The sequence below is a fragment of the Lactuca sativa genome, chromosome 7, assembly GCF_002870075.4.
Source record: "Lactuca sativa cultivar Salinas chromosome 7, Lsat_Salinas_v11, whole genome shotgun sequence".
Lineage (NCBI taxonomy): Eukaryota > Viridiplantae > Streptophyta > Magnoliopsida > Asterales > Asteraceae > Lactuca > Lactuca sativa.
Genome location: NC_056629.2, coordinates 36,674,598 through 36,694,749, shown reverse-complemented (window position 1 = coordinate 36,694,749; position 20,152 = coordinate 36,674,598). Strand labels below are relative to the sequence as shown.

General features: G+C 37.9%; 1 protein-coding gene across 2 annotated transcripts; it reads right to left on the bottom strand.

Annotated features, from left to right (window-relative positions):
• Positions 1-10,776: 10,776 nt before the first annotated feature.
• LOC111880616 (floral homeotic protein AGAMOUS) lies at positions 10,777-15,558 on the bottom strand. Of its 2 annotated transcripts, XM_023877037.3 has the most exons (8): positions 14,859-15,558; positions 12,338-12,419; positions 12,064-12,125; positions 11,859-11,970; positions 11,724-11,765; positions 11,455-11,496; positions 11,156-11,332; positions 10,777-10,981 (listed from the first exon to the last, which is right to left on the bottom strand). In XM_023877037.3, the coding sequence occupies exons 1-7, from the start codon at positions 15,134-15,136 to the stop codon at positions 11,156-11,158; spliced, it is 795 nt and encodes a 264-aa protein (XP_023732805.1). In that variant the 5' UTR covers positions 15,137-15,558; the 3' UTR covers positions 10,777-10,981. The 2 variants fall into 2 exon arrangements, with proteins under 2 accessions (XP_023732805.1, XP_052621464.1); XM_052765504.1 differs by lacking the exon at positions 11,724-11,765.
• Between the last annotated feature and the right edge of the window lie 4,594 nt (positions 15,559-20,152).

Below are 20,152 nucleotides of genomic sequence, written 5' to 3'. Positions count from 1 at the left end.
GCCAGACCTTCTGACGCTAACACGTCGCGACATACTCAATTCATTTCCTCTTACCGATCTATCAACACATGCAGAGTCTTCAGCATGACTGGACCGCCTTTCCAGGCCTTCAGCCCATCTAGACCACTCTCGGAACCTTCAGCAGGTCTGCACCGCCCTCCAGGGCCTTCAGCCTGGCTGGACCGTTCCCCGAGCCTTCGGCCTGACTGGTACGCCTACCGGCCTTCAGTCTATCCGGACCGCTCAACCAGCATCCAACATCCCGAATTATCCCTCCAGGAAAACTCTCTCATGCATACTGTTCTAGCCCTCTAGGGGTTCCGAACTCTATCTCCACCCTACATACTCAATCCCGGCCCGATCCCATGCCTTCCACAATCAATCACCCTTGGTTTGTATCCCGCCCCATATGCCTGCCACCTACTCATACCAGCCTACCCTCTTGGCTGACAGAACCACTGCTGAATCCCAAGCAGCTAAACAATCTCTCATGACCATCAATCTTTCGGAGAATTTTCCAATTCTCCCTCACTTAGAGCACTGACTATCAACCGTTGGTCGCCATCACCGACCTCCCTCAACAACCCTACACAACACAAACACTTATACACGAACTGATTCCCACTAGAACGAGCAACCTTCATAAAATCACATATCAACACGGATCATCACGGCTCGAAAGAAACCCGACCTTTAGCAACCACTCCTCAGACTGCAGATGATACCCGACATTCAGACTAAAAGCCAAATTCCCACTAATAACCCTCATGAATGATAACCAACGAAATTCCCAACACCAAACCCTTAACCATACCATAACCCTCAAGGAACAACGAATACAATACCAGAAACCACACAACGAGACTAGCAGATATACAACACTCCAAAATAATCACAAAATAACAAGACATCAAGGAAGAAACATACCCGCAGTTGCATCCGGCACTGCCCTGACCTCCTCTGTTGTAAGCTGAAAAGCATGACCCTGAGCCCTTAGGGGCTCCGCTCCACCCTGACCTCCACCTGTAATCCTCAAAGTGGCCGGTGCTGGATCCTGCACCGGTCCTGCAGCAAGCTGTGGACAGTTGACCCTCAAGTGTCCAACCTGATGACAATGATAACAAATCCTCAAATCACGACCCGGGGCTGCCTGTCGACAATCCCTCGCATAATGCCCCTCCTTTCCGCACTTGCGGCATGCACCACCGGACCTACAAACCCCGGTGTGACCCTTCCCACAAGTGTGGTTGCTCTGATCTCCCAATCTAGAATCAACAGTCTTGGAGCGTTTCGGCGCCGACTGCGACTACACCAGAGCCTACCTCTACTCTCGCAGCTGCAACTCAATCTCCAACTCACGCCGCCTGGCGGCCTCCTGCAACTCTAACAAGGTCTCGCACCTATGCGTAGACACAAACTGCCTGATATCTCTCTTGAGCATACTCATATATCGGGACACCTGAGCCTGCTCTAAAGTGAACTCAGGGCAAAACATCGCCCTCTCAGTGAACATCCTGGTGATCTTCGTCACCGACTCCGAATCCTGCTTCAGCTCCAGGAACTCCTGAGCCAATCTCTCCCTCTTAACCCGCGGAACATAACGAGTACTGAACATCTCCCGGAACTGATCCCATGAAACCGCAGCTCTCTGCGCATACGAATACGACCCCGTGGTCAATCTCCACCAATCCTTCGCCCCGAGCCTTAACAGGTTCAGAGCACACCTCACCCTCTGATCAGCAGGGCATGAGCACATGAAGAAACACCCCTCCACGTCCGACAACCATCTCATAGCAACAATCGGGTCCTGAACCCCATCGAAGGTAGGAGGCTTCGTATTATCGAAGTCCCGATAATGAAAACCCCGACCAACTCCTCCCCCTGCCGCTGCTACAGCCGCTGTAGCCGCCGCGGCAACCGTCTCCGTGAGAGTCGCATAGCGCTCATCAAAATACTCAACCATGGCGGGCTTGATCGACCCAAACAGTTCCGGCAACCCAGCCCGGAATAACGCAGCAACCTCATCATGCAGGATCTCACGAATCCTCGCATCCAACTCGCACGTGCTCATCTGACCAATAACCTCAGGTGGTACTGACCCGCCCTGACCTCCCTCTCCTGCTCCCAATCCTGACCCGGATCCGCTCCCAGCATGCCTCGAAACCTCCATACTAAAAACATCGCAAGATATCACATACTTCGCGCAAACCCGGGAACCAACTCCCAACCCAACCCTAGAGGTCATGGTTTCTTTGATATGCGTATGGGTCCTGTGCTTTCAGTAGTATGGACCCATACTACCTTCCACACCTACCCATATTTATATCAATTATACCACAACACCCTAGTGAAGAATATACATAACAACACTCAACCCTCACTCCTAGAGGAACACTGGAAATCTCCCACAAGGAAACCCTAGGCTAACAGGCATCATAAATCAGGCAACATTATCATGAAATCCTGAAGATCCCTAGCCTAGTACTAGCATGCTGTTCTATCAAGGCTCAAAACAAATATCATGTATGGTATTTTGGGGTTACTTACTGGCTCCGGCTGATCGTACCACCGCGTCCTCCTTTACTCATTTTGAAAACCATTTTAAATTCTCTTTTGAAAACCCTCCTCGATTTGAGACTGGATTCACACGAATGTTCCTCCAATTCACTCAAACCAAGGATTTGATACCAACTTGTAACGACCATAAAATTCCAACTAATTTAAACTTTTCAAAAACAACCCGATTTCATAAAATTATTACAAAAAGGTTTTCAATACAATTATTTCAGAGTCATTCCCAGAACCACATCATAAAACATAAACATGAGGAGCGGTACGATCACGCCTTTGCCTTGCCACGGTCTCCTGAAGAACCTGAAAAACATTAAACCATAACTGTAAGCCCGAAAACTTAGTGAGATATCCCCAAAATACCAACAACATATACCATACACGCATAACATGCCATATCATAATAGAACACAGAACAACCATGCACTTCGGGTCTACTGTGTGACTGGTCCGCCGCACCGGCCCACAGTCCACCTGGTCCACCCTCCGAGTCTAGCCATATACATCGAGTCTATAGTATGATTGGTTCGCCCGCACCGGGCCTTCAATCCACCTGGTCCATTCTCTGAGTCTTCAGTATGACTGGTCCGCCCGCACCAGGCCTTCAGTCGGTCTGGTCCACTCTACGAGCCTCGGCACGTCTGGTCCGCCCTCTCCGGGCCTGCAGCCTATCCGAACCGCTCGCTGGGCCTTCGGGATAACCGGTCCGCCCTGGGTATGTGCACATAAACATTCAATCATATAACAATCGCATCCAATCAAACCGATCTAACAGATCACATAGCATAACATCATCCTAACCAGCATACCCACCTAACCGGTCACTAGCATAGCATCATCCTATATACCAGAATTCCGACCTTATCAGGTCTCTAACATATATACCATCCTAACTACCAGGATGCAACATAGCAAAGCAATAACATAACAACGATAACCGGATCACAATCCGATAAAGGGTCGGCCTTGGTGTCGTAGACCCTGTTGATATAGTGAGGATAACTCACCTCGCAACTGCTGACTGAACAGATAAACCCAAGCTGCCCCGACCACTGATACGATCTCCACCACTGGCCAACCACCAAAACACTGAACTCAAGACAAATGCCAACAATTACCAAAATACCCCTGGAAATCAACTGGTCAACCCTTGGTCAAAGTCAAAGTCAAAGTCAACCCCTGACTGACTCTACTCGCCGAGTCAACCCGATGATTCGTCGAGTCCCCATGCATAGAACTTCCCCAATCCGCGACTCAACTCGCAGAGTCACCCCGAGACTCGCCGAGTCCAGCTACTCTGAGTCCTTTCACACTCGTCTCACCGAGTCATTCCTTGACTCACCGAATCACAGCTCAACCAGAGGAAAGGTTAGGACCTCACGACCAGATTCGCCGAGTCCAAGAACAGACTCGCCGAGTCCAAGAACAGACTCGTCGAGTCCAAGGCTATCTGCAACCAACTTGCCGAGTTGTTCTTCCAACTCGCCGAGTTCCTGGCCATATTCATCAAACTCGCCGAGTTGTTCTTCCAACTCGTCAAGTTCCAGCCTATGTTCAAGCAACTCACCGAGTACACCCTTGTGACTCACCGAGTACCCTTAGATCTGAAACCATACATAGGCTTTCCAAGCCATGCAGAAGCTCTAAACCATAGATCTACTCTTTTACAAGCCATCCATCACGTAAAGTGGCAAACTTTACGTGGATCCAAGGAGATCTAGGCATTTAACACTTTAGGGCTAGGGTTTGGGACAAAAGGCTTCACCAATCACTCAAAAATTGGGACTCTATGACATATAGGACCATCACAAGCTTAGATCTGACGTAGCATCCTCAAATCCAAGCTTCTATCTCAATTTAGATGTCATATCAACCACCACACATGAACCCCATGAAGAAAAAGCTTAAGGAAGTGGTTCCTTACCCCTGGAATGAGCCCAACCAACTGTAGATTCCTGATCTCCCAAGATTTCTGATACAAGCCTCCAAATCTTCAAGCTTAAAGCACCAAAGATCCTTCTTAAAACTCTAATTCACTCAATAATGGAGTCTCCTCACGAATTTAGGGTTTCTGGAACTCAAGGAATGGTAAAGAGGCTGGGGAAGAAGTGTTATGTTCTTTATATAGGGCTCAACCTCCGAAATTAGGGTTTTCTCCACTCAGCACCAACTCGCCGAGTCCATCCATGCTACTCGTCGAGTTGGTCACTTAACACGCGACTAGAGTCGCGACCCTACTTGCCGAGTCCACTCGTGGACTCGCCGAGTTGCCCTCTCACACTTACACTTTTAGCCCTTCAACTCTACTCTTGATATTCCGGGATGTTACACTTTCACCGCTCTTAATGCCAAAACCTCCACTCCACCCCTCCGCTACCACCCCTTTTTCCACCATTTCCTTCCCACCAACTAAGTGGAGACACCAACATTAGGGTTTTTGATCGTTAATGATGATAGTGCACATTGTAGGAGGGAATGAGAGTTAGATTGAACTATCAAGCATACGTCCTCCTTTGATCTTCAAGGGTAACATCTAAAATATGTCTTCATGGAATTGGTACTTATTTTTCAATTATAAATTTTTTCTTGGCTTTGGTTCGACTCACTTCATGTTCATCAGTCAACCACGATAAGGAAAAAATCAAAGATATATACGTATAGTGCTCATGGCTGCTTGGTTGCAGACCAACTGTTGAATATAATGTGTGTGTATGTTTTTTGTTGGTGTAGTTGCTTTTTTTCAGACCAACTATTTACAAGAAGAAAAGTCTACTCGAAAAGTTGCTCAATTCTACTTAGGAAGCAAACGAGCTACATATGTAAGTGCTTTCCTTAGCGGCATTTTCCCTTTCCTTTCAAGTTATTTCTTGACTCTATATTATGATTCTTAACATGACTATTTTCTTGTAGGGAATTGGAACGACTTTCAATTAAAAACCTCACATTAGTTGGTTATTTTAATTACTTATGTTTTTTACATCAAATTTGTGTTTGTAATCATTGAAATTGTAGGTTGTTTTTTTGATATAATCAAGGTAATCTTATGAAGAAGCTTTGCAGTTTGTAGAAGTTAGATCAATATTAATACTATGTGAGTAAAATGACATTTACTTTATTAGTATTCCTCTTTGTTCTCTTAGCTTATTTGAATTTCATATTTCTTTACTGTTAGCCATTATATATTTTCGGACTGCATGCCAGTTGAGATGTTGGTTTGTCAATTTTTGCATTAATTTGTGTATTTTTCCATTTTGCTCAAAGAATTGAAGATTTCATGTATACCATTTCGCCTAAGCAGGGTTAGCGGTTAACATATTTCTTATGATTTTTGTCATGAAGATTTGCGTGCACCAATTTTTATATTTAACAACAAATATATAAAAACAATTAGAATTCTTTAACTTATTATATCATTGAGTAAAAAGGTATGCTCCGAAAGCATTTTGATTGGATCCTTCAACAACTGCCTAACTTCATTAATTTTCTTATGACATGTCTTATGTTTATTGTTTGGAGACACATACCAACATCTTCCACATAAGTATATCATTATTGATTATGATGGTGCTTCCTTTCTTATATTTCATATTATTTTTGTACCAGGGGTTCCACTACATATTTCTATTCTATCTCATTTCTAGCTTTTCATTACATATGTTCATTCATCTCCTTTCAGTTCCATTTCATTAAATATGATTGCGTGAGGGTTGTGATCAGACAATTTCCATAGCAGTTGATGGTGATCATATCTGGTATGTATAAACCAATACATATTGTTGACTTTTTATGCATCAACTTTTTTTCTTGTGAACTATCATGGTTACGTCCAATATTTGTGTCATGGTGACCTTTCCAACATTTATGCAAAGACTTTATCTCGGCCAAGGTTATGATGGTAAGATAGGTGAATTCTCATAGATTTTCAGAACATAGTGTGTCCACTCGATAAAGATGGAGATCTTACGAATGATGGCATAAAAGATCTATAAAACCAAGAGAAGTAGTCATGACATCTCTTTAGCATTTGATATTTTTTACACATAAGGTGTAGTTTTTTTTCTTGTTGGTTAGTCATTTGTGTTTATTATTTAATGTTAGATATGACAATGCCACGACTACTGTTTATTTTTTTAATACTACTCCATTTTGTGCATTTCCATATTCTAGCCGCTATAAAAGCTAGTTCGAGACTCAAATCTAGCCCCAAGTTGCATTATTTGCAGCTAATTGTTACTAATAAGTATTTGTATTAAGGATTATATTGATATTAGTAAGTTATAATTAGTCCTAAAAGAAACATAGTTGGGACAAAATGACATTGTACTTGAGACTGATATTTAGCATTTAAAAGTTAGGTTAGGGATAAAATGTCATTGTATCTGAGGCTGATATACAACCATTAAAAATCACTTAGGGACCGAATAGGATATTGTCAAAGATGGATATTCAATTCTAAAATGAGAGTATCTAGGACTAATAAGATATAAAATAAGGTTTTGAAGGAAATAAATTGGATATTAAATAAGATTGTATCGAAAACAAATATTTAGTCCTTAAAAGATAGTATTTGAGACTGATATGACATAAAATTGGGATATAAAGGAAACATATTGGAGAGTGAATAAGATAGTATCAAAGACTTATATTCAATCCTCAAAATAAGTATCAGAGACTGGCATGACATAAAATTGAGGATTCAATGAAAACACATTGGAGAATGAATGTCATAGTATCGAAGACTAATTTTCTGTCTTTCATACTTACATGTATCAGGGACTGTGTAACGACCCAAAATCCGTAATTAAAAATTTTATTTTCCAATTCATCAATCCAAACATCACATGTCTCGAAAAACATGCAAAATACAACCATCATAAAATATCAAAGTAACAGAGATCATAAAATATGGAAATCATGAAGGGGAAGCCGTTGTGCCATCACGTCGGGCTCTTCCCTTTTGTACCGGAAGTACCTGAGACATAAAACGTATATGTAAGCACAAAGCTTAGTAAGCTTCCCCAAAATACCACATACACCATACACATAAATATAACAGCACATGATTGTGTCAAGTTCGTAACAAACCCTAGGTCCGTATCAACCTTATGTAACAACAATTAGTTGTTTCAAGTCCGTATCAACCCCCGAGTCCATACCAACTCCGAGTCCACAATGACTCTGAGCCTAAATTGGGTCCATGAACATATCATACAATCACACATGTAGTAGTCACATAATGGCATATATCCTACACATACAAATCAATGGTCGACCTTGGTGCCTTCGACCCACTAAAGATAACTGAATCGCACACTCAACCTGTTGCTAACACGGATCCTCATACTAAACATAACCTAATATCAATCCTAATTAATAATCAGGATTAATCCATAAACAAAGGTCTAACTCAACCTTTATCTATCTAAGAGCAATAGAGAATTGTTTCCCTTCCTATTCATGACCCAACGAGACAAAGCCCAGAACCCCTAATGGCCCAAGGCCCAAAAATGGCCCAAGTGGGTTCCTGGAAGTACACCCAGCGTACTACCCATTACGCCCCCACATACACCATTTGATGCGGAAAGGATATCGGGAAATGATCCAGTACACGCAGCGTACCCATGGTTATGCCCAACGTAATCACCTTAGTTCCAAACTCTAATCTAAGGTCTTAATGGGTTAAGAATTAACGTCCACACTTCATATCCAAGCTTAATAAAACGTCTAAATCCATATAGTTGCAACCTTTACGCCTTTTATGTCAAAAAGGAAGCTAAAAACCAAAACCCTAACTTATATCAGCATCTAAACTTCCATAACTCTTGCATGGATGAATACCAAGGACCAAGATTGCATTTTTATGACAAGAAACCCTATAAAATGCTTGAAAGGACAACTCAAAAGGTCTGGAATGAACAATACTCAAGAGATCAAGGTTTTTGGGACAAAGGGCCAAAAACTTGCATCCTAACTAGACCTAGCAAGGCAAGCATCAAGATTTGAACTATATACCTTTTGAAGATGCATAAGGATGAGTAGAATCTGGATCCAAAAGCTTGAGTACATCGCAACCTCTTCAAAGATCTTCCTTCACCACCAAGAACATTAAAATAACACTCAAGAGCTTCAAATCTTGCACACAAGGATTATGGTTTCAAGATGAGGGTTAAGAGGGATGGAGACAGGAGGTAAGGAAAGGTTTGAGGCCATAATGTCCTTTACATAGGGTCCAAACCCTAAAAAATAAGGTTTGTCCTTTGCTTGCGTACGCCCAATGTACACACACGTACGCCCAACTTACGTGAGGGATTTCGCGACCATCATTTAAAGACCTACGTCTGACGTACCCATCTTGTACGCCTAACGTAGGGAGAAATTTTGCAAACTTTTAAGGAATCAAAGCTAAAATGAAATTTACCTGGAACATTGGCGTTACAGATTGATTTTCAGACCTAAATACATTTAAAAGAAAAAAAACTAGTATCTAGGACTAGGCATCTGGGACTAGCTAGAGACTAGAAAAATCAGTCTTGGATTCGTATTAGAGACTGATTATTGACTATCGATACTGATTTTGTCAGTCTTTGATACCCCTTTTTCTTGTAGTGATGGTCCACAAACATCTGTGTGAATTAGGTCCAATAAATCATTGCATCTTTCACAGTGACCTGCGAATGGCGCCTTTGTCATCTTTTCAAGTAAGTAAGACTCACATACATCATCTGACTTGTAGTTAAATGATTTCAAGATCCCATCTGAATGGAGCTTGGCGATGGGCTTCTTGTTTATATGACAAAGTCGACAATACCATAAACATGATTTATCTAATTCACTATTAGAAGAACCAACATTTAGTAATAGCTTATCAATTTCACCTACGCAACCAAAACTTTCATACACACCTTTACAAGGCCTAACTTTTAATATAAACAGTCATTCTTATAAACCAAAATGTCACCAATAATGTTTCGTGCCATATCAGGCAGAAAGAACCAATTTAATACACTAAGATAAACATCACCACCAAGCATGAGCTCATAGTCCTCAATCCTTGTAACAACTGACTTGTGCTTGTTTCCCATGATCACGTTAAGCTCCCAATGCCTCAACTTCATGCTTTATCTTAGTCTCTGCGTGTCAGAGCAAATATGAGTACCACATCATGTATTAAGAATCAAAGAGTTAGAAGTAAATGTGCTATGGAGTTCTAACAGAAACATACCTAAGGTGCCAACCACCTTTAATTTTCCCTTCTTGTGGTCCTCTACGTATTTAGGGAAGCTACACTTACACTGTCCCTTATTCTGACAGTGGAAACAAATGATCTCATTTGGATCAGTGGAAGGGGCTATCTCGGTTTTGAATCGTTCTCTTAGGGCCTTAGTCAGACTGTCCGACCTTAGCCTTTTCCCTTTGCTTTGTGATAAGAAAACATTTTCCTTTTAGCATAACCACGATTATTGGCCAAGACTAGAGCAGTAGGGTTGTAGTTCATGATGAACTATGAATATGAACCGCAAAACGAGTTCAAGACCATGTCGATGGTTAACTCCTTCAGTAGCTCAATGACCCGATTTAATCTTCCCAAATCTTTACCATATTATGAAGGCATGTCCTTTTTATTAACGGGTATAAAAAATAATTAATACGAAGGATAGGATCAAACAAAGGTACATGTACATGATGGTCTCAAAAGATGTTCCTTGATTAATTATTGTCATCCTTCTAGAAAAGCGTATTGATATTATAACATTGTAAACATTAATCATCTTAATTATTGTCTAGAGCGGAATCAAGAAATGGATGTAAACATAACAATATGGTCGCGTTAGGATCAGTTCAGACGGTGGGCAACCCGAGCAACCGCCCAGGGCCCACGTCTTCAGGGGACCCAAAATTTATGGGCTATATAGTGTATATATATAAATAAATATATTACGTAAATGATTTTTAGGGCATAAAGTTGATTCAAACTCAAATTAGCTCATAAGATAAACAATTTGACTTGCTTATTATTGCTAATTGAATACGTCTATAATAAAGAATAAATAATATTTCTTTTAACTTTTATTATATTTGTCTTTGATGGACCCCTTTTTTTCTTTTCGTCTCGGACCCCATATACATTTGGACCAGCCCTTGCTCACGTTAAGTATTTGATCGAAACACATTTATAGAAGAAAAATTATTAGAACGCGTAACATATATTTAAGCTGCTTCACAATATTAGATTGCACACATAAGACGATTGTAAAAGTACATATTTAGGGTTCTTCCGTTTAACCGGAAATCAGTATTAAGGCAAGCAGATATCAGTCAACTCCTTGTTAATTAATCATTATGAGGTTATTACGGCTCGATCCAGTGGAAATGAGTAAAGGAGAAACCTCAAGTCCGTCATCATTATTACCTAGAGAACACGAAAAGAACAAGTCAAGACTATGCCACTAATTAACAAATGCATCATATATTCATATTGATAGACACACAATGCGAAAAGATTAACAAAATGCATTTTTCAACATTGATCAGAAATAAACTTCTTGGAGTATAAATTTTAGGATTTATCGAAAGTGGAGCATACCTACACTAACCGAAGAGGGGTTTGGTCTTGGCAGGAGTAATCATTATCGGGTTGCAACTCGTTTGTGTGAACGTAGCTTCGACTGTCAAAGGGCTGGTGAGGTGTTACTAGCTCATAATCTGAACTTCCAGGCATCAAACTCATGTGGTGCTGCTGAGCTCTTTCATTTTCAGCTATCTAAACAATCGTTAAACAAATCAATTGATACAACTCCGATGCTTCATATCTCTGTGTGTGTGTGTGTGTGTGAGAGAGAGAGAGAGAGAGAGAGAGAGAGAGAGAGAGAGAGAGAGAGAGACCTTTGCACGAAGAAACTGATTGCTGTTATGCAATTCAAGTTCCTGCATTACGAAAAAGTTTAGAAAAGATTCATATACGGGAATTCGATTATAGATTTGCATCAACGTACACATATACATTATACATAATGCTAACGGAGAAACTCAATTTTTTTCATTAAACATTTGATATCATTACTAAATTTACGTGGTTAGATTAATACGGAATATGCTCATAGAATACAAGACAACATAATTGAAGATTGAGTTACAGGTTCGAAGCCACTTACTCTTTTTTGCATATACTCGATTTCAGCAAACAACAGTTCATTCTGCGATTGTTTTTATCAGACAGAGATGTTTATTATTTGACGATTTCAAAGGTTTAAATGAAATGAATTCTTAATAGATGACAAAGATACTACCTTTTTGGATCGAATCCTGCTAATCGCTTTCTCTAATTTAGTTTCAAGATTCTTGAGGTCCTTCACCGGCATGTCTGCCAAAGATTCCCCCATGATGTTCCTGTAGAATTGCCTTTTTTTTTTTCCCAAATGTGTTATAACTTTGTGTTCACAAAGATATATGAAGTATCTATATATATAAGGACTTTCTAATTCAGAAAAGTACCTGTTCTGGTTTTGAAGATTTGCAATTTGCTGGCGCAGTTTAGCAGCTTCTTGCTGGTAAAACTGTAGTTAAAATATTATACAATTTCATTAACGCGCTGGAATGATGTATTAACCTAATCATATATTGTTACTTAAACTACTACAAATACTAATCCCTTCGTTTATCAAAGGTCTTGAAAACACGATAATTTTACAGCAACATATACAAATTATTCTTGCAAATTTCTTATTAAACTTGAGGGGTAATTAATTACTTAGCTACCAAAGGGTACCTGAGCATTGGCTTCAGCAACCGAACCACTGGTAGGTGGATCTAGGCATGCTTTCTTGTACCTATCGATTGTCCCTCTAACACTGCAATAACAATAAGACAACATTCAACACATTAACTATACAATTTTTCACTTATTAACTGAACAACTTATATAATAAAAATATAGCATATATAATTAGAGCCTTACAAAAAATATACAAAATGTAACTAACTGATTGGCCTAAAAGAACGTAAGCTGTAAAATATATAACAATGTGCTATTTGAGTCTTGTGATGAGTCAAGATGTTAAATTTATGAGTCAATTAAGCTAAAAAAATTAGATGTGGCTCATGTAGGTTTGTGTTTTTAATTTGGTGTTCAATGTTTTTTTTTGGTTTTGCACAAAGGATAGAATGATGTTCATACAAAAACACATACATTGAGGTGTAGTACTCTTTGTATACTCAAATCTTAAAAGTATTTGAAATAGTAGGATTTGTGTGTGATTTTAAGGAAACACAAAATGTACTTCAGTGAATAAAATCTTACTTTTTCTCGGAGATCCTAAGGATACCATATAAATTCACATTGTATAATGCCTTAATTTGGCTGAAGTTACTGATTGGTTGTGTCTGCCACGCTGTCAACACTCCCATCATTATGATTGGTTACCATTTTCTACGGATAGATTATTGCCACGTCTAGCTAACCCATTACACATTGGATAATCCAGTTAATTCTCACCCTTTTACCCTCCTCGTAGATCCGAGATCTCTGTTCTTTTTTCTCTTGTAAACCCTGAGTACATCAGAGCCGTCCTTTTCATTGCAGCAGACATTGCTGTACGATTTCCCTCTCCCCCATGCGTTAGATAGTCTCTCTCTCTCACACACTTTCTCTCCCACACACACCACACTTGCGCAAGCATTTACCTACGCAGGATCTATGATTAATGCTCTAAATTTGAGACACACGGCATTATCATTATTTCGTATAATCTCTCTCTCTCTCTCTCTCTCTCTCTCTCTCTCTCTCTCTCTCTCTCTCTCTCTCTCTCTCTCTCTCTCTCTCTCTCTCATGTTTAAGTTTGAACAGCATGATAAGCTTGGAAAAAGTTTTTATTGGACAATCCAAAGGGAAAGAGTAGTCCTTGTTCTATTTCACCATTGAAGAACTTTTGAACTGAGTATAAGAACTAATCACTCAATAAACTTGAAAGTAAAATCTGGGTTTTGCTTTTCTAAAGAAAAAAGTCTGGGTTTTGATTTTATTAGAAAAAATAGCCATCCAGGTATGCATTGTTGTTAGTTTATAGAAAAGAAATGACAAACATATTGCTAAAAAATTAATTAAAGGGATTTCCAAAAAATGTTCTAATCTCTCACCTGGATGATAAAACCCTAGTGTACGTCTAATCTACATTCAGATATAAAATATACTCTTTTCATAAATGAGTATAATAATAATAATAATAATAATGATAATAATACCCATTTTTTTTTAATATGCGCAAACAATATTTTTCTCTTTTTTCTGCGGTGATTTAAGATTTTATTAAACCCTAATTTTAGGATCATTATAAATAAAATCCGTTTCATTAGCCATCTTTCTTCAAAAATCCCAAAATATAGAGATATTCGTTCTATTTCATCCAACATTTAATTAACCTAGAGCTCAGGATTCGTGCATGTCAAATCCCTTGGGTTATCACTTTTTAGGTTAAGGTTAAAAAAATTAGGGTTTATTCAAGAAATACTAAACTGTTTTTTTTTTTTTTTTTTTCAAACATAAAGTTCTGAGAGTATTGCTTAAACTAGTTTAAAAACCTAAAATTTGTTTTTCCTTTCTTGATTAGACTTTGATGACATCGCTTTTCAAAGTCCTTTCACTTAGCTTGGACAATGAATAACTGACATATGTTTACTTAGGAAATGTCGAAGTGATGGATGCCTTGAGCAATAGGAACTTGACAACCACTTGTGTGTGTGTGTGTGTGTGTGAGAGAGAGAGAGAGAGAGAGAGAGAGAGCTCAAACAGTGATGAAGATAAGAGGGAAGCTGATCTCAGACGTCTGCACATACACTTCCTATATCTTTGCTTACTGGTTTGCAACATATCTAATGGTGGCTTCTATGTTGCCATCTTTAACAACAGATCTTGTGGGTACCAAAATATGAAAAAAAAATTGGATCTAAAAAGATGAACCACAAAATTATAAATATAAAAAGAAAAATCTCTTTGTGGGAAAGAAACAAAACACAAAATATAAGAGAGACAAGTGAATATTTGTTCACAAGAATAAAAACTCAAAAAAAAAAAAATATCACTATAACCTAAAGGTTGTGTCCTTTGTTCTTAAATTTTTACCACAAGTCACATTCATTTTATGTACTATTTTTCACAACCCTAAAAAAATAGATAAACTTTAACCTAAATTTTAGTATGTATCATTTTATAAAGAAAATAAAACGTACCCATAAAGAATTGAAATCCCAATTAACAATAAGATGATTCAAAAATTACCCAGAAATTATTTTACCTGTTGTTAGCATACTCATAAAGGCGACCACGGCTTGAGAAGACAATAAGAGCAACCTCAGCATCACAAAGAACAGACAATTCATAGGCCTTCTTGAGCAAACCATTGCGACGCTTACAAAATGTCACTTGTCGATTTGTGGTATTCTCGATCCGCTTGATCTCGATCTTTCCCTTCCCCAGCTTTCTCTGTGGAGAAATGTCCCCGGATTCATTCTGAAACGACATGGATCGATCGATGCAACTGAAATCAAGCTCACACGCATCAGAATTTTCCATGAATACCTGAAGTAAATTATACAGACTTCACACTAAAGAAACAAGAGATTAAGCTTGTTGATTGTTTGAACTCAAGAAAAAGAAAGGGTGGGGTTGAGGAATTGAATGAATTTTTATGTATAATTGAGGAGAGAAACTAATCAAGTTTCAAATTATTCTCTCTCTTGCTTTTTGAAGCCTCTCACACACAAATCTAAACAGGAAAGATGCAAAAAATGGAAGGGGGAGGTGGGTGAAAGAGGAGTTATAAAAAAGTAGACAATGACCCTTTGTCCATGATATTAACAAACTCTCTTAATTTTGATCGTTATCTCTTAATACCAAATCCATTTTCTTCATATATTTTGGAATATTTATACAAGAAAAACAATATTTCTATATATGGATCTCATTCATCTTCTCTCTTTAAAAACACTATTCAGATTTTCAGTGTTTATAAGAAAAGGTTGAGAGAGAGAGAGAGAGAGAGAGAGAGAGAGAGAGAGAGAGAGAGAGAGAGAGAGAGAGAGAGACCTTTGAAACTGAAGTGCTCTCTATGATGGGTGAATGAACTTTGGACAAAATTACACTCAATCTATATATCTTAGTATTTGTGATAGGCAACAGTTTGTGAGTTACAGGAGGACCCTTTGTACTCCCCCTTTCTTATTAGAAACGTTGTCATTTTGACCTTGTAGTCAAACATTTGCCTTCTTTGGTGTTGATTTAACTATGAGATAATCGACAAGATGAGCACTTTTATAAACTCATGTAACAAATTGACAGTCATTTTAATTACATAAGCCCAAAACACCACAATTTTAGAACGAAGTTTGGCAGTCCTTTATTGTGGCCACCCATTAATTATTCAGAGTGGTAGGATTTTCATAAACCCTAAACATCTTCAAAATAGTACTTCTTAATTAATTAGTATTTCTCTTTATATTGCTTTCAAAACTCATAGAAAGAACAAGATGGACACATGTTTTGTTCCAACAGTTAGCACAATGGAAGTAAGAACTTTTATCTATAGTATTTTGAAACTATGCGCAAAAAAATACTTTTTAAGCTCAAAACTCATAATTAAAGAACATTTTTGAAACATAGGAAGAACAAGTTCGAAATTCAGACAAATTACAACTTCAAAACGCTTATAAAATACTTTTTTTTTCTTGTTTTTGTGGTTATATATGTGGACCTTTAAGAATCATCTCAGACCTCTTTCGGGACACCATACAACCCATAAATCAAATTTTATAACTCAGAATTTACAAGGTTGCACCTCATAAGAACAAGTGAGAACACATACGAACTAAAGCACAAGTTCGAAATTATTATAAAGTATATGTTTTGTTTATGAAAACCAAGACGAATGAAGACAGTCGTTGAGATGTACTTGAAGTCTTTGAAAATTACATGAATACCACTGTAGACTACCAGCAAATAGAGCTTATGAGCTGAGCTGAAGTCAAGGATGAGTTACACTCTAGCATCCTTAGGCCAAATTGTTATCAATAGGACACTACAACAACAGAACGAATTTCTATCGAAAGATCTTTGATATTTATTGACTAAATGATGAGCCACTTACGGATGTTAACTGATCCTATTTGTTCCAAACATCTAGGAATATTTATTTACTTTCCGGTCACAACGGTTTTCCTATGAATGATCTAAGTTGTTTCTTAGCTCATCTTTCATCATTAGGGTCCATACCACTTTAATCATTCCAACCTATGAAACTCTATTTAGGATCATGTGTTTCGTTAGTAACCTACAAGAGGTAAATTGATACCATTATGGCCTTCTGTTTTGCTAAAGAGAAACTGCTAGTTTTATAACATGTCAAACAAGAACTTGTTTCCTTTTATTTCCATAAACATCTAACATTTTCTTCAAAGATCTAGGAATCAATAGCTAGTTCTTGAATGATGACAAATCACATAAAAGATTATTCTCTGACACACATACACCTAAATTGGCATTGCACAACAAGAAATAAGCCCTTTAGCGACGACCTCTATAGCGAAGACGATAGCCTTTAGCGGCAACATCAGATAATGTCGCCGCTAAAGGTTATTGTCGTCTCTAGAGAAGTCGTTGCTAAAGGGCTTCCACCGGCGATCCTCTCATGCCACACGCCATTTGATCGTGACCATATGCTACTATACTGATCCATTTGTTAGGGTTTAATCTCATGGGAGTTAACAGAGGGGACACCAATTGCGACGACATGTCGCCGCTATTGATGGTGATCTGCGTGAATGTCATCTTGGCCGTTCGATTATTTTTTTATCGGACGGTTAATAATCACGATAGAATGGCGTGTCTTTTTCCCTCCAACATGTCTCCAACATGTCGCTGGTGTCTTGATTTCGCCACTAAAGGTAACTCCCTTTTGACCCTCCTTCGTCCCAGAGGACCCAGTTCCTGCATTTTTTCCTCCCTCTCGCAAAACTCCGACGACCAACGTTCTGTGGTGCGATTTTCTGGCGTAGTACACCAACACAAATAACCACTAACCATAGATTGCTTCTAGGCCTTCATTTTTCGATGATTTTCGGTGTTTTCCGTCGAATTCCGACTTTTTTCGGCGACAATAATCCTCCGGTAACATGCGTTTTCTCTTCCCTTTTCTCTTTCTCTTTTCTTCTTACCAATACTTAACCCGAATTACATTATTTTGGTGCTTTTAAGGTAATCTCGGTTGAATACCACCACTACAACACCACAATTGTCACCACCAGCTTTAATTTCCGACGACTGGTCGTATTTTTCGGTGATATGTCTAATATTCCGGGGACAGCAGGTTCTTCTTTCTGTTTTCTATTCTTAATGTGTTGGTTTGTGCAATGTATATATGTTGGTATGTGAAATGTATGAATATGTATGTAAAAATGTATATGCAAATGTGTATGTGTGAATATTTATGAAAAAAAAATGTATATATATATATATATATGTGTGTGTGTGTGTGTTTGTCTGAAAAAGTGTATGTGAAAATGTGTGAATAAGTGTATTTCTATGTGAAATATATGTATATGTGTATCTATATGAAAAAATGTATGTATATGTGTATATATATGAAAAAGTGTATGTGAAAATGTATGTATATGAAATGTAGACATTTTTATGTGAAAATGTAGGTATTTTTATGTGAAATGTATATGCATTTCTATATAAAATGTATTTGTATGTATGAAAAAATATATGTGAAAATGTGTGTATAAATGCATTTGTATGTGTGTATATTGTATGTTATGATACAATATGTGTATATTGTATGTATATGTGTGTATAATGTATCTTATGATAGGATGTTATAATTGAAAAAGAAAAAAAGATGTTATAATTTATAATGTCTTTTTAAAGTATTATACTATAATAAAAAAAAAGTAACTAAGATAATATAAGTAAAAATAATACGAAAATGTATAATGTCATAATAGAAACATAAAAACGAAAATAAGTTGATATTAAAAATCAAAATATGGAAAAAAAATGATATAAATAACAAATATTATCGTTTAAAGTACAATGTTATAATAAAAATGAAAAATTAAGACGTTAAATCTACTAAGTTATAATTTAGTCATAATAGAAAAATAAAAATGAAAATAAGTTGATATTAAAAGTCAATATATGGAAGAAAAAAATCATTTAAAGTATAATGCTATACGAAAAAAATGAAAAATTAATACACTAAATCTACTGTAACATCCAGGATTTCAGGTATGATAGTTCGTGTTTCAATTTTGAGGATATAGGAGGGACTCGACGAGTCGAAAGTTTGACTCGCCGAGTCACGTCGAGTTGGTCACGTGGATTTAATGAGCGGACTCGACGAGTCCAAGTATGGACTCGTCGAGTAGGTACTGGGCGGAGAAAACCCTAAGTTTCGGGGTTAGAGCCTATTTAAAGGAACTTCTGACCTTGGATGCGCCCCATATCTTCTGTGAGAAACCCTAAATTGTTGTTGGAGCCACGAGAGAGTTCTTATGATGAAATTGTTGGATTAGTGTCTAAGCCTGTAACCATATTTGGTAAGTACTTGACCCGGTTGTGCATGGTCCTTTTGGGTTGCCTTCACCAAAACAACTTGACTGGAGAAAGAAATAGAGAAAGCGGTTATTATGATTTATTAATATGTTATAAGAATAATATATTAAAGGAGAAATCATATTTGTTTAATTAATATTGATCAATAATTAATTAGGAATTAATTTTGTGATCAAGTGTAATTAATTAAACTAGAGGGGCTGAATTGTAATTATCTGATAGTTGCAAAGTAGGCCAATGATTATCCTTGTTAAAGGATGAACGAATTCAAGGATAAGGATATCCTTGAAATCGTCCAAGGTCCAAGAGATAAGGGCTTTCCAAGGCTTATCTTATGATTGCTTGGTGGGCAAGCAACTAGATAAGTATAAGGACTGAAACCCTAATCTCAACCCTATATAAAGACCCATAAGGCATAAGAAATCGTCCACTTGATCCCTAGGGTATCTAGATCCGATTTCTACCTCTCCCATTCTCTCTCTATAGTCTCTCCAATTGTTTGTGGTGTTTGTGTGCCATTAGAGGTACTACACTTGTGGTGCTTGCTTTCAAGACTAAGGGTTTGAAGATTTAAGTTGTTATTGCTATATAACAACAAGAGGTATGTGATCTAACCTTATATATGAATTTCAAAAATAGCAACCTACAATTAGGGTTTTATTCATATGTTCATAATGTTGTGTATCTAATAGTGAGAACATAGATCCAAATTAGGGTTGCACGCACACATAAGATTGTTTGTATAAAACCCATCAGTGGTATCAGAGACTTTGGTTAACTTGTTTTCTATTAGTATTATACAATTGTATGAACTTGACAATTAGGGTTTATAGCCAATAAACCCTAGGAGGCATGAAATTTCGAGATTAGGGTTTCCTAACCCTAATTTGCGAAAATTGTGAAAAGGTTTTTGAATCCTTTCCATTAATCCAAGATTTCGAAATCTAGGGTTTTCAAACCCTTAGATTTCGAGATTAG